The sequence below is a fragment of the Ruditapes philippinarum genome, unplaced genomic scaffold (assembly GCF_026571515.1).
Source record: "Ruditapes philippinarum isolate M1 unplaced genomic scaffold, ASM2657151v2 ctg227_1_1_1_1, whole genome shotgun sequence".
In the NCBI taxonomy this organism is placed as follows: Eukaryota; Metazoa; Mollusca; class Bivalvia; order Venerida; family Veneridae; genus Ruditapes; species Ruditapes philippinarum.
In genome coordinates, this window is record NW_026863206.1 from 66,174 (window position 1) to 81,449 (window position 15,276).

The 15,276-nt window shown below is 33.2% G+C and overlaps 1 protein-coding gene across 1 annotated transcript; it reads left to right on the forward strand.

The window, feature by feature from the left end:
- Positions 1-4,500: 4,500 nt before the first annotated feature.
- On the forward strand, positions 4,501-12,048 carry LOC132721462 (uncharacterized). The gene is made up of 7 exons (XM_060705769.1): positions 4,501-4,734; positions 6,066-6,353; positions 6,611-7,237; positions 7,407-7,751; positions 8,888-9,337; positions 10,738-10,874; positions 11,210-12,048. Exons 1-7 carry the CDS (start codon positions 4,671-4,673, stop codon positions 11,573-11,575), a joined length of 2,277 nt encoding a protein of 758 aa, XP_060561752.1. The 5' UTR covers positions 4,501-4,670; the 3' UTR covers positions 11,576-12,048.
- The last annotated feature ends 3,228 nt before the right edge of the window (positions 12,049-15,276 follow it).

Below are 15,276 nucleotides of genomic sequence, written 5' to 3' on the forward strand. Positions count from 1 at the left end.
TGCGAAAAAAATATGTTGGATGATTTACGTCACGTGTTTCCTTTCTTCCGTTAATCATGTGACCGAGTCGACCAATCATAAATGATAATTATACCTGACACAGTTCGCGTGAAATTACCTCGCTGACAAATCCTATGACAGTTTTGTGGTCATTGCCAGATGAAAGAAATGAACGGCTTAGTATATTGTATAAATATAATTTACGGTGATTGACATTAATGACCGATATTTTTTTGCATTCTGTCCATTTTTGCCTTACCAAATGACTGTTTTATTTTAATATACTTTTTAAGGAAGTAATCGTTATCATACAATAATATGAATGTGAATTCGTGTACACGTTATTCTCGCTCCTATCACGTGGTCATCAATTACATGGTTAATATGAAATAATATTGCCCATTCTTCTTTGTGCTAATGTGATACGTCTTATTTTATTACAATAAATGCATTATTATACATGTATATATTGTAATAATTGAATATTAAAGGCGCATTATGCCTCATTGTGCTAAGGTGATACACTTATTTTATTACAAAACAACTTTATTATACATGTACATTTTTTCATAATTAAATATTAAAGGCAAATTATGCCTCCGAAATGCTTATATTTTTATTTCCCGAAAGTTTTTTTTATTTTAAATGCCCCTGTTATAGTTCCCTAAAAAATAACTCATTGGCCAAATACCTGAACACTCCTTTGCTTCTGCTTCTTTTTGGCCATTTTTACACTTGAAGTTATATAGTAAGTAAAAAATATTTTTTGTTTACATTTTGCTACCTTAATAACAAATAATTTAATATTCTGCGCTGCTTTCTTCAGGTGATAGGTTTCTAAACATGCTCTTATACCATTACTTTATGATCGCTATAAAACTCATGTTTGCCCTTCTTGAAAAAGAAGACATATATTCTTTTCTGAAACATAATGTGCCTTTAAAATGCATTGAAAACTATTTTATCTGTCAATCTTAGCTTTAATGATTTTCTGTCGTGGGCTTTTTCTGAAATGTAATAATAAATGTACTTATGGCAAGAGTATACCATTAAAATCATGCCTTGATCGGTTTAAATTACACATAGATTATCAACAATGTACTGTACATAGCGTATATTTTGTCTTGAACTAGAAAAAAAAACATATGTATATGTATAGAAAAATGAAAATATGTAGAAAAAAGACTTTGAGCAATCTTAAAGTTTTCAAGAAAATGTTTGTTTTATGGGGTTTATATGTTGTTGTTTGTTTGTTTGTTTGCTTGTTTTTTTTTCGGGGGTGGATTTTTTTATTGGGGGGGGGGGTATTTTTGCTGATTTTGCTTTTATGTGTGTGTGTTTTTACAACAATGTGTAGAGCTCCCAAAAACGTTTGACCAGACGCTTTGTCTGAGGCTATCGAAATGTGTTTTTTGTATATGATTTTTTTATAAATACTATAAATAATACTATTGGGCTGTTTATTACAAGTCAGTCAGCAATAGAAATGATAGAAATGGTGCAGTGGGAATTGGGATAATACTTAAATAATAAGTACTTTACATTAATTCAGTCATTTTTCACATATTTTGTACGCGACAGACAAATTTTTTGCCTGACAAGGTCCTAAGAGCGGATCGTCGCAAATATGCCTTTTGCACTCGTTCCTTCAAATCGTGTACATGTATTTAAAGTTGCATGCCACCACATGAGTCAAAACATTTCAAGAAAATCAAACTTGAGAAAAAAGTAGTAAGATTTTCAGAACAGTTACCAAAAAAAGCAAGATTCAAGTAAAAATGTACTTGTTATTTGCTATTAAATGACTGATTTCTGCAATATTTATCATCATATTTCTATTGAGTGAATGACGTAGTAAGGGCTAATTTTGTACATTTTGACCTTTTATATTTATTCTTGCAACTCCAATTCCCTTTAAAAAAAATTTTCTTTGTCCAATTTGGTAAGTGATTAACTAACGAAGGTATAATATCATACGTATACTGTACAGTCAACAAACGTTAATTATATGTTGCGGACGTTTTAATTATCGGGAGCAATAAATTAAAGCGCTCGGACGTTACTGGGCCACGTTTAATTTCACGCCTGTCGTACACTAGCGGACATCTTTATTTAGTATATAATTGCTTCGTGGAAGCCATAAAACCGTCATTTTTACGAGAAACAGTTTCTCTTGAACACGTAAGCTTACCTTTCATGTATATAGTATATGATTTAATTACTGATACGGGATTATATGCGCTATTGTTCTTTTCAATATTTTAGATGAATTTATGAATTTATAATGATGACGTAATGAAAATGATTGGGATACGCATGCGCACTCGTTTTATCATTAACAATGCATCATTTGTTTATGAAATAGTAACAGTAAACATGTATGTATATATAGGATCTTTTAACCCCGACCATACAAGATTTCTTAAAAGGACTTGTCCATCTTTCAATCAAGATAAAACCATTTATCATTTTAGGGAACATTTCATAATTAGTCAGAATAGTGAACCGTGCAGACCATGATGAGACTGCACTGATGTGCCGTATAGTCGATACCTGCCCTGGTTAAATGTGTAGATTCGGTTTCCGGCAGCAGGGTAAAGTTTATTTCACACTGGTTACACTCTTCACGGGCTCGATCCATCACTTCTCCAATTGAATAGTATGAGCCTTTACTAACCAAGGTTCGGTGTAAATAGGGTTTTACATAGTGTATTGAAAAGATCCAGTTTTTTTCCAATAGAATGGAATAATTTGTGTTTCTGTTGGCTCCAGAAATGAAGTCACTAATTGTAAAAGTCTTTGAAAGCGAACATCCCATAAGAGTTTCTGATAAAAATAATACTTAACTAATATATAATAGATATAAATATATACATTTACGTATATTACAAAAAATACCAAACTGGGGTCAAAATATTAAAAATTTAGCGTTATCCAATTTTTCTATTTAGTAAATTTATTTGATAAGCAAAAATTAAAGGGACTTCACTGAGGGTTTTTTTGACGTGAAGGGACCGAAACTTTCTTTTCAAGAGTTTTATATAACTAGATGTATGTCTAGACTAATAACTCATGTAAAAAATTTCAGATCATTCGCTCACTCCTTTTCCATGAAATAATCAATTTTATTGTGCAAATTGGCCCAATAAATGAAAACCGTTTAAACGCTTTCACTCAACACATTGGCCAAAAATCGCATAAAAATCGATTATCAATTTCATACCGTGATTTAAGAAAGATTTTCAAAATTAATCATTTAAGGCTATTGGACCTCAGTGGAGTTCCTTTAATATACGGCGTTTATACGGGTATGCGGACATTCCAGCCCCTCCCCTAATTTCCCAGTTCAAAATTTTGTCATAAACTTGTTACAATCACCCCAATTTTTATGAACATAAAATGAATGGATTAAACGGATTTCGGCGTGACATTGTGAACTGTGTTTTGGTTTTATTTAACATTTTGATTAAATAAGAAAATGGTTTACTTTACCTTATCAGATATTTTTTGAAAAAATGAAACATATTTCATGATTTCTTTTATCAAGCAAGTCATTGCCCTTTAATGATATGAATGGTGTCCATTTATGTTTTTGTTCTATTCTTCATAATCTGCAAAAATATTCAATTATTGCCGGTGTCAGGTATTTTCGTTGGTCTAACCTTGACCACGCAAGTTATCTCCCTTATCTAGAATAACGCCATTAATTGTATTAATATTGAGGAAGGGATTATCTCCCTTATCTACAGTTATGCCACTAAAGCGTATACTTTTATTTGTAAAGAAAAAGGCGGTTATCTCCCTTATCGACAGTTACACCACTAAAGTGTTTACTTTCACTCTAAAAAGTGGAGGTTATCTCCCTCTGTGATAACTTAAAACAGGTGCGGAATTTTGAAAGTTAACTTTTGAGTGTTATCTTTCAATAATAGCAAACAGTATAAGGCTAATGTTGTTTAACACTGAAGTAAAAATATATATTTATAAACAGAAATAAAGGAAAAAGTAACTTATAAGTCTCATATGTGTAAAATTATATAAGAAGACGAAAATTTGCCTTTTAACATCAACGTGTATGTTACTTTAGTATCAAATTAATACAGGAAAAGTATTAAAATTATGCCGAGGACTAACGATAACATTTTCATAATATATAATTATGTGAAAAGTGACAAATAAAACTAAAACATATTTAGATAGCATTTAAAAGAACTAAAAACAGTTATTGTTTACATTTTACGTAAAGTTGATAATCAAAATTTAAAAAAAAAATCTGTGATTATTTGCAAAAATGGTTTTTGAGGATACACGCTTTTGAATTATTGGATATTTCAAATAGTTGTGGAAAATATTTTAAAATCAACCAAAAATTAAAAACACTCTGTTTTGACTGGATTCGTGATTAATAATTATTTTTGTTTTTTAGGTTTCCTTTATTCGAATTTCTTTGGTAGAAAACATTCATTATAAACGAGATCATTTATAAAATTATGAAAGACTTACACGAAAACTGTTATTTAGCAACAATAAAACGGAAAGGAAATAATATCGAAGGAATTAAATAACGAAAAGTTTACGAGATTTGTTTTTCAGTCAGATAAAGGGATTTATTGCGAAGAATTTGAAAGAAATTTACTAGTTAAAATGCTTATTCATTGTTTGACTAATACATGATGACAGTTGTTATAAATCGATATATTTTGCCAGTCATGATCCTGCTCTCTGTAAACCAAGGTAAGTGATCATTACATCTGGAAACAGAAATAAAATTGCAACCGCAAAAAGTGACTCATTCGTTTAATAATCAAGAAAAAAATATGACTAAATGATGTATTATGTCAAATTAGTGTGGGTGGTTGGTTTTTTTTAATTTATTACTATTATTATTTTGTTTATCGTTTGTTTTGCTTTGCTTGTTTGTTGTTGTTGCTGCTGCTGCTGCTGCTGCTGCTGCTGTTGTCGTTTTGTTATTTGTTGTTATTTGTTACGGAAAAATGAAAATACGCATTTTATTTCATCAGTATTTCTAAATATCTAATTTATAGGAATATAATAAATTGGGTTACTTCGGGAAATTCCAATAATATATCGGGTTACGATAATTCGTTTTTCCAGACAATTCGGTGTAAAAAGGAAAAAAAAATTTTTCTGGGACTTAAAAAAGTCTTGTGTCCCAGCTTATTTACATTCGTTGATAAGCGAAAATGAAATGAACATACTTGTTATACTGCCTAATTATCTTCTTTTAACACGCATTATTTTCTATCTATCTTTATGTATATTGAAGCCAATTATGCCGTAATTATCGCATGGTTTGGAACTTTTCCTTTGTTCTTACTAACCCATTATTCTCAGTACACTTTCAATGAGCGTTTGAAAACTGTATTGATATATAGCAGTATAGTTTTTTCATTGATTCATAAAGGTATGAGTCGGTTGAGCTTTTTTTTTTTCACATAGGCTCCAAAGGGACATCGATAACGAACATTCGGAATAATTCAATGAAATACAATTTATTCGCTAAAAATCAAAAAGTACATTATTTCCACTTGAAAAGTTCTTAAATCTTGAATTTATATTACTTTCTCCACAAAGTATCAGTTTACAAGTTTACACTCCGTCTCTTTAAATTTACAATGGTTGCACAATTATCTTCTTTTTTTCTTTTTTGCGACAGCAAAAACACCTTCAAACAACTGCCTTATTATAAAAAGCTGAAAGTAAGCTTAAGATGGTATTGGTTCATTTTTTTGGGGGGTTTCATTTTTATTTATTTTTTGCTGATTACTATTACAAAACACTTTTTTGAAATTGCGATAAAACAGTCATAGTATATGAATCCCGTTAGTTACGGGGGATATAACACTGACTGGGGCGACATCTTGGGAAGTTTCTGCAAAAAAATCGTCTTGGCCAGACGGCCTCGACATTTTTTTGCAGAAACATCCCTTGATTTCGCCCCAGCCAGTGTTATATCCTCGAAACTAATTCGTTTCATATACTATAACTATTACTTGTAGTTCATACAAATATCGCTGAATCGTTATATAGATCTGCTTTTCCAGCTATACCACGACCAGGAAGACCTGAACACGTGACTGTTGTTTCTGACGTCAACAATATCGGTGTCCAATGGGAACCTCCCACAGAAACCTACGGAAATATACGAAGTTACATCGTTAGCTTGGCTATCCTACCAAACTTCACAGATATTTCGAGCATAGTTGATGGTGACGTCACAATGTCAACTATTTCCGCACGTGGCCAAGCTGGACGCTTGTTTCGAATCAGAATCCGTGCAGAAAATGCCGGTGGGATCGGGCCATTTTCATTACCAAAATATGTTCGAATAAGTAAGACCAATACGTTCAATATTAGATTTTATTGAAATATGGATATATTTTATAACAAGAACATATCTCGTGCAATAATCGGTATATACGAGGAGATCTACTTGTATTTAAGTCATTCTTTACAAATGCGTTATCTTTTCGTTTCCCTTTCTTTAAAAAACTAAACTAATCACTTGCTTTGAAATATTTCATTTCGGACTTTTTACATCTTAAGATTTTTTTATCTAACGGATGAATATTCAATGCTTTCGTTGCAGAATGTGGGCGGGACTATAGTTTGTTTCCTGGACACAATATCACAGTAACTTCCCCTGGAGCACAACAAGGCGATTCACTACGTCCTGGCGTTTTATGTTCCTGGAATATAACGACAATTCCTAAATATTCTTTGGAAATAACGTTTAACGAAATAGATATGACCGAAAACTTTCCGGAAGAGTGCTCTAACAACTATATTGAAATAAGCGGAATTGGACGCTTATGTAATAACACAAATACAAACAAACTCGTACGGACTGATTTACGGGCGGTGCATTTGATACTAAGAACCGGAAAACTAGTAGGAATAAAAGGATTTCGAATAATGTTTAAAAGTGTTGTTTTGTTACCTGGCCCGCCGACAAATGTACAACTTAGGACATCGGACCATGCGATTTTGATCACGTGGCGAGCACCAAGGGAGAATACTTTGGATATTACTTCTTACTGTATCGCTTACAGGGTTGTCTCCCGTATAAGCCGCTTTTTGGTAACAGTTGGGCACAACATGCGTCAATTTGCAATAAATACAAATAAATTTGAAGGGAAGCTCGTAGAAATATACCTCAGCGCTGTTATTGGGACAGTAGAAGGAACTGTTTCAAAAAAGTTAATTGCAAGAGCACGTAAGTACACATATAGGTCAACTTGTACTATCAAATCTTTTCTTCCCTGCTGATATAAAACTACGTACTTAAGTTTACTTTTACTGTAAAACAGTTATAATGTTTTGATACTTGTTTTGATATTTTGTCGTCAACACAATAACGTATTGTTTTCATTTATTTTTTTCAGCTTGTCTCCGTCGCATCACTCTTAAAGAAACTGACAACGTAAACATTACCTCGCCTGGATACCCGAATTCTTATCCTAGCAACATCATATGCACGTGGTTTATAACGTCAGACAGTCACGTGACGTCATCAATGTCAATAACGTATCTCGATTTTCAACTTGAAGATACGTCATTTTGTAGCAACGATTACGTAACGTTTTCCTTGAAAGAAAACATTGAGCATGAATGCTCTACGATGAAGACTCCAAAAACAATCCAAACAAACGCTCGTAATTTCACTGTAACATTAGTAACTGACAGTCAAAATGAATTTAAAGGCTTTTGTATAGGGATCAAAACACAAGGTAGGTCTCTCTTTTGTTTTATTTATTTTTTTATTTATTTTCTTTCTTTCTTTCCCTCTTTCTTTCTTTCTTTCTTTATTTCTTTCTTTTCTTTCTTTCTTTATTTCTTTCTTTCTTTCTTTCTTTTTCGTTCTTACTTTCTTTTCTTTCTTTCTTTCTTTCTTTCTTTCTTTCTTCTTTTCTTTACTTTTCTTTCTTTCTTTCTTTCTTTCTTTCTTTCTTTCTTTCATTTATGTAGTTTGCCTTTTTTGATGAAAATGTAATATACATGATGGAATTTTCTATAATATTTTGACATTTCATTAAATTATCATCGAACTAAAAACTAAATGATGAGGCAATGGACAAGAACGTTGTCTATAAAATACAGACGAGCGACAGTAAGTTAACCGTTTTTGGCTGTTTACGACCCTGCAAGTTTAGAAAAGAAAGTCAATGCTCATTTAAATTAACTGTTTCCAGATGTTAAAAGAAAAAGATAAAAGTGAATTCACCCAAGCCTGAGGTCAACTGTAATGCGGTCAAGACTACCTTCAAACTGTTTTTCCGTTTGAATTGTTTTTGATGGTTGCTTGATATCATTATACTAACAATGAATATTCCCTACTTGTGTAGTAATACGTCAATATTAAATTAACTGTAGATGGCATTTCACTGATAAGTCAAGTGTTTGTATTGTTATTGAAAGAGAAGTTCAAAAATTGGTGTTGTTATTGACCAATCTTTCAAGTAGATTTGTAGTCTTTTTGTATAATATGTTCAGTTGTGTTGATTAAATTGAGAGATATTTCAAGTACTTTGATACCTTATCGATATCATGACAATTGGTTACTATAAGTGTATACACGTGCGATAATTTCGTTTTCGGACATTTTGAAATATTTTGCAAATTAAAGGAACTCCACTGCGGTCCAAAAGTCTAAAAACATAAATATTTTCTACATAGTTCCTGTATAGTTCAGCCGTGGCACTTAAAATAGAAACATATGCAAACGATAATTAAGAAGTGTACTCAGAAATAAATTGAAAATCGTATTTTTATGCTAATCATAGCGTTATTTGTGTGAAAAGCGTTGCAACTTGATGGTCTTGAGGGTGTTTACTGTATAAAGAAAAAATCCGTTCGTTTTTTTCAGCAAATGTGAAAGCAACAGAAAAACATGTTATTGGCAAGTTAACTACCACAACCAATTTCATAAACACGATGAAACCTGTAACAACCGAACACACTACAAAAACAAAATTCTTTTCATCAACGAACGTTGTATCTTTACTTCAAAATAACATGACGTCATCAAAGATTGAAAAAGTTACTGCTGCGCCGGCTAGACATTTTACCACACGAGAACAATACTTCTTAAAGAAAAATATTTCAAGACAGCTGAGCGAAGGAAAGAATGACATGCTAACAACGACCCTCTCTGCGCATGCGTATACATATTCATCGACAATTAAATCGGAAGTATTAACACATGACCGCGAAAATATCGTGCAAAATACAACATTAGAAAACGACTCGTATATTTATGCTGTAGAAACTTTCACAACAAACTTTGACGGCAAAAGTGAAACGACTGGCGAAATGGGTAATCAGAAAGAAATTTAAAAAGTAACTTAAATAAATTTAAAAAGACTTAATTTCACATACAGCAAAACAGTGTGTCCGCTCCATTTTTGTTTATACTCTGTTGTACAGCGTTCGCCGGAAAAATAGCCCCTTAATATATCGAAAACGAAAGTAAAAGGCTGTAAAAGCAGCTCGACTTGATGGGTGAACATTTTTAGCTTAATATAGTGGTAAATATCAACATCGTTCGCAAATATCAACAAATACGCTACAATTTATCGCACATTCAAAAATAAGTATTCAATTTTTATAATAAAGCATATACTTCTCTAAAACCAGATATATTCAGCTATACAAAATTGTTTAGTTTGGAAAAATCGATAAAGTTATGATGGAGAAATAAGTTGAAACATTACCTCGAGTGAGCTCGACGTTCACCTTTTTACTTTCGCTTTCTATGTTTTAAGAAGCTATTTCCGGTGAACCCTGCGCAACAGTGATATAACTTAGAGATAAATTTATCGACATTCGGAACTGTGCACTCTATTCAATACAGATTCTTTGCATTCTGTTGAGTAAAGACTTTATCCACCTAGCCGACTGGCCCATATGAGGTAGGTGACTCTGCTGTGTTGACCCCTTGAGTCCGTTATGATATAATTGTTTGGAGCGTCAGGTCTTCCCCGGTCAGTTAAGCCGGCAAGTCGCCATCTGACTTTCAGTTTGCCATTATGACGAAGGGAGCGACAACTATTGTACCCACGTGATCGGTGCAGACTAGATTCTACGAAAGACCGGTGGGGACATTTCAATTTCATGAATTTCCGATTTCATCTTCATGATATCCCGATTTCAACTTTATGAATTCACGATTTCAAATAAACAATTTCACGAAGTTGATTTCATGAAGTTGAAATCGTGAATTTGTGAAGTTAAAATCGTGAACTCATGAAGTTGAAATCGTGAATTCGTGAAGTTGAAATCGTGAATTCGTGAAGTTGAACTCGTGAATTCATGAAGTTGAAATCGTGAATTCATGAAGTTGAAATCGTGAATTCACGAAGTTGAATTTGTAAAGTTGAAATCGTGAATTCATGAATTTGAAAAAGTGAAATCGTTAATTTGAAATCGGGAACTCATGAAGCTGAAATCGTGAAGTCGTGAATTCCGTATGTTGAAAACGGGAATTCACGAAGTTAAAATTGTGAATTCATGAAGATGAAATCAAGAATTCATGAAGTTGAAATGACCCTACCAGTCCTTCGTAAGAAACAGTCGGCATACTCGTGTTATTAGATGATTCTACTGTTTGCTACTCAACTATATTATATTATAAAAAAATTCTTAAATCTACGCATAGTTTTGTCCAGACTGAAAAATGAGCAAGTCCATTTAGGTTTACTTCCGATATATTTATAGGTTCGAAAGACGACAGCGATCATGAAGTTTTGTTAGCCGTACTTTTATCAACTATATCCTGCATTGCAGTGCTACTGTTGTCCACATGCTACTTTAAATGGCGGCGTCGACATGAACAAATGAAAATAAATGTAGAGGTAACAACATTAATGCATTGGTATAACAAAACAACATTAAAATGACTTAATATTAGATAATGATAGCATTTTTATTTGTTGACCCCTTTTTAAACTATAATTCGTATACGTTCCTTGACTGGGACATATACAATTAACAAGATTTGACAATCTCAATCCGTACGCCGCCTGATCTTAAGCCAATTGAGAATTGATACCACATTTTAAAGCTCTTGAATAAATTGAATTTGGATAAGAATGAATAATTTGTCTTGAATATACAAGATGTTTCCAGAATGATTATATAGGAATTAAATATTCTTTATTTTGTCTTTTTTATTTTATTCTTTTTCCAGCCGTCACGAAGGTATAGGTCAACAAACATTGAAATGCATGACATTTTGCGAAAGCCGTCACGTGCCGGAAGTATCGTTTCAAATTCACACGCTTGCGTGTCAGAAATTAATGTACAAACAGTTCCGGCAAGGAGGCTTTTAGAAACCATTCCTGAATACCCAGAGGGATTTGAACAGAAAAAAAATGTAAAGAAGACTCGAACGAAACGATGTCATTCATTTCCATTTTGCCTCTCAGTTAGGAGAAGAAAGGTTCACCGGGAAGTCCAGAACGCTTTAAAATCTTTTAGTTTTATTGATGATCAACAAACGCTAGAAAAGGCATTAGTACGAAAAATGCGCTTACGAAGATTAAACAGTTTTTGATATAAAAGTACACTGTTCTGATTTTTTGCCTTCACGTCTAAGTACTCGATGCCTTAAATGTAGGCAACTAGTATCTGTACACTGGCGCAACGAAGCAAAGTGGAAAATCAAAAATTAAGACAATTCATCTCCAGTTGATTTCAGGAACTGTCCGTAATACGGTCTCCCACATGGCCAGTCATTGTAATTAAAAGAGGAAAGAGAAGTGTCTAACTGTAAAGGCATTGAACACTAAGCATGCGGAATGCCTTAAAATTGTAGGGTCATAACCTCTTTTAATGAAATAGTTAGTAATTTTAGAAAGACAGCAGAAAGTAACCCAAGATTAACGAGGTTTGTAGGTCACATATCCACAGATGTCAGGATTTCTTGCGACAAAAGAAAAAGATTTATAATAAGTCGTTATTGGATTATGAATGTAATAAGAAATTATTAAATTTGAAAATTTTTACTTCAGTTTATGACAGCGGTTATCCAGTTTGAGACGCTTGTTCGTATTTTGTGCGTTAATGGAGCCCTCACACATAAACCACGACCTTACTGCGACCTGAAAACTAGTAAAATAGCATCTTTCTTTCGAAAATTGTTGGTTTTCTTTCAAATTTCTCTCGCAAACGGTCCGGGGCTCTGCAGTCTTGTGTTCAGTACGTTTTCTCTATGTCCTCAATACGACCCTTCTACGTCCATGGCGTTTCCACTGCGACTGTATTGCGTCCCCAAGGCGACCCCACGGCGATCATCGGCGACCCAGCTGCGACTGTGCTATGTTCTCTGCGTCCTAACGGCGACTCTACGACGACTATTGCGTTTGTCCGGCGACTGTCCTGCTACTGTACGACGACCCTACTACGTTCTTGCTACGTCTATAAAAACAATACTTTTTACCAGTAGCAGTAGCGTCGCCAAAGGTTTCCGAGCAATTTCTTGTAATTTCATCGGTGACTCTACGGCGTCCTTAGTACGAGTGTACTCCGTCTATTGCGTTCTTATTGCGTCCTTACTACGATGCTGCTGCGACTATGGCGACTCCACTGCGATCCCACGGCGACCTAACCAGGACTCAGCAAGAACGCAGAGTTTCTGCGACTGTTTTGTGCATGTTCAAAATAGTCGCCGACGGTCTGCGGCCTTGTGCGTCCTTGGGTTCCTCGCTACAACCTCGCTGCGTCCCTGCTGCGTCCATGGCGACTGTGCTGCGTCCTGGATCGTAGCAAGGTCGCAGTAAGGACGCAGTAAGGTCGCGAGGTATGTGTGAGGGCAGTATAAAATCGTTTACTTGGCCAAATGCCCTGGCATTCCTAACTAACTGAGATGCATTTATGTCCTTTCCTTTTGCTTTTTTTTTTGTTTATTATTCATTTTTTCCCACTGGTTTAATTTCACATGTGCGCCATTGATTCTTGTATGTTAACATGGCATAAGCTCCAATATTTACAGGCTTTAGATAATGAGTTGATTTTTATATAAGATGCATCTCCCTCCAAATGTGGATATTGTGGAAAAGTGGCATTTATTGAACGCATTCCCAGACAATAACCAGCAACACATCGGCGAGGAGCCCAACAGGGAACCAAACAAAACAGTATAGCGTATAAGGGCAAAGCACGACGGATTTTCAAAGTCATCTCTTTGATCATAGAATTTTGTATGCGTTGTATTTTTTACTTCATATAAAATAATGTTGTAAAATTTTAAGGATAAGTTTTATTCAGTTTGGCGTTCTGTAGGATATATGTCAGATATCATTTGGGCAGAAATAAGTATTATCTTAATTAAAGATGTCATCAAAGTATAGGGAAATGCTATATAATACTATTATAACGTCTTGTTTCGATATGGATATAGGCTCAGCATTAAGAGACGTCTCTTTCATAGCAATACGAAAACATATTGGTGACCAGGGGTGCACAATTGGTTTCAATAGTATTCATAATTTTCTGTTTGGTATTACAAATATGACCAACAAAAAGGATACCACCCAAAAGGAACATGCGTGCTCTACAAACTTCAAACTTTGTCACAGGTCCACTAAATATATATTTTTTACAATATAGTTTTTAAAGAAAGCCTTTTGAAATTTACATGCAATCATCACGTTTATGTGATAGTTTAAACGATAGACAAAAATAATATCTGAAAACCTTTACCGCCAGTTTTAAAAAAAAAGTGACTTTGTTACGTCTGATATAAATTAAGCTTGTGTGTCTCTGTTTATAAATGATTTGAGAAGCTTGAAGTGCTACTTGAAGACTTTTTCTAAAAGTATCTCTACCAAAGATCGGACAAATGTTTTTTTGTCTAAAATAGCTGTTGTATACAAAGTATTGTAAAGCAGGGAGTTTTGTATATGGTGTTCATTGAATATAAAAGTTTATTTAACAAAATAAATGTGAAAAAAAATAAAGATATTTATATTTATTTCATCTTCAAATGCGATATGATTAATAACAAAAGCTTATTTGTTAGAATAAATAGTCGATATTATTTTCCTTTAGTTTTGCATTTGTAGATTAAGATGTTTACCACATTTTATCATTATGCGCGGAAAGTGCGAGCGGGGCCGAAGGCCCCGCGAAGGCTGTAGCGCTCTTAGATAACATGTATATATGACGCGTATCAATTCAAATGAAATCAAATTAAAACTAAATGAAAATTTCAAAATATATATAAATATCCTATACCTAATTGCAATTCAGTTATCCAAATTTGTTAAAGAAGCACTTGCTTTTAGAAACACACTGTTTAATGATGAGCATTAAACATCAATATTGCTCATTTCTCCTTGTTTTCGTATATTTTTGTACTTTTTTATTTTGTATAACATGTGTATATACATATATGCATTTATAAACAAAAATGTTACTAAAAAAATATATTGTGAAAAAAATCAGTAAGACCTATTGCAATTACATTTATATTGTCGCTTTTTGTAGTTATTACTGTATTATATATAGATAATGAACGATGTACACGTCTAAATAAAGTATCTGTTATGTTCTGTTCTTAAGATTGCAAATCATTAAATTTCTGTCTTAAAATTTGATATAATATTTGACCATTATAATTAATTTGAATATAATAATTTATTATCATCGAAACTGTTATGTGATAATTGTTAAGTGTTGGTCCTACTTTGAGACAATTCAAAATACATGAACAGACATTGATTTTGTCGATGGGATATTGTTTGAAATTGATAACATCCGAATTTGATAGATATTCAAATCAAAACAGTACTAGATCTAGTACTTGGACGAGATTGAAATTTTGGATATTGATATTCAATTGATACCGGAAACGTTTAACTCTTCACTTTTGTTATTTTTTCCTGTTTGTCTTTGCTTTTCTGCACAAACACACGTTAGCAATTTTAATACCGTAGTTTCTCTTTTAATATTTCTGAAACCGTTTTATTTTGCTTGTAAACATATAATTATAAATTCATATTATGACCAAAGAATTTTTCACACACGTGGAACCCTGAACAACTTTACAGAATTTTCTTTTGTTGATCCATATATCGGTCTTCATAAAGGTGAGAAATTGTTAAATCCGTGACGTCACAAATATCATCGTCGGATACCCACGGCCGAACCATTATCATTGATTGCATGTTATGTGACATGTTTATCAATCGTGGGTATCTGACGATGCACAAATATATACCAGTAAAGAAATCAACTGTTCTTAGAATTCTAATT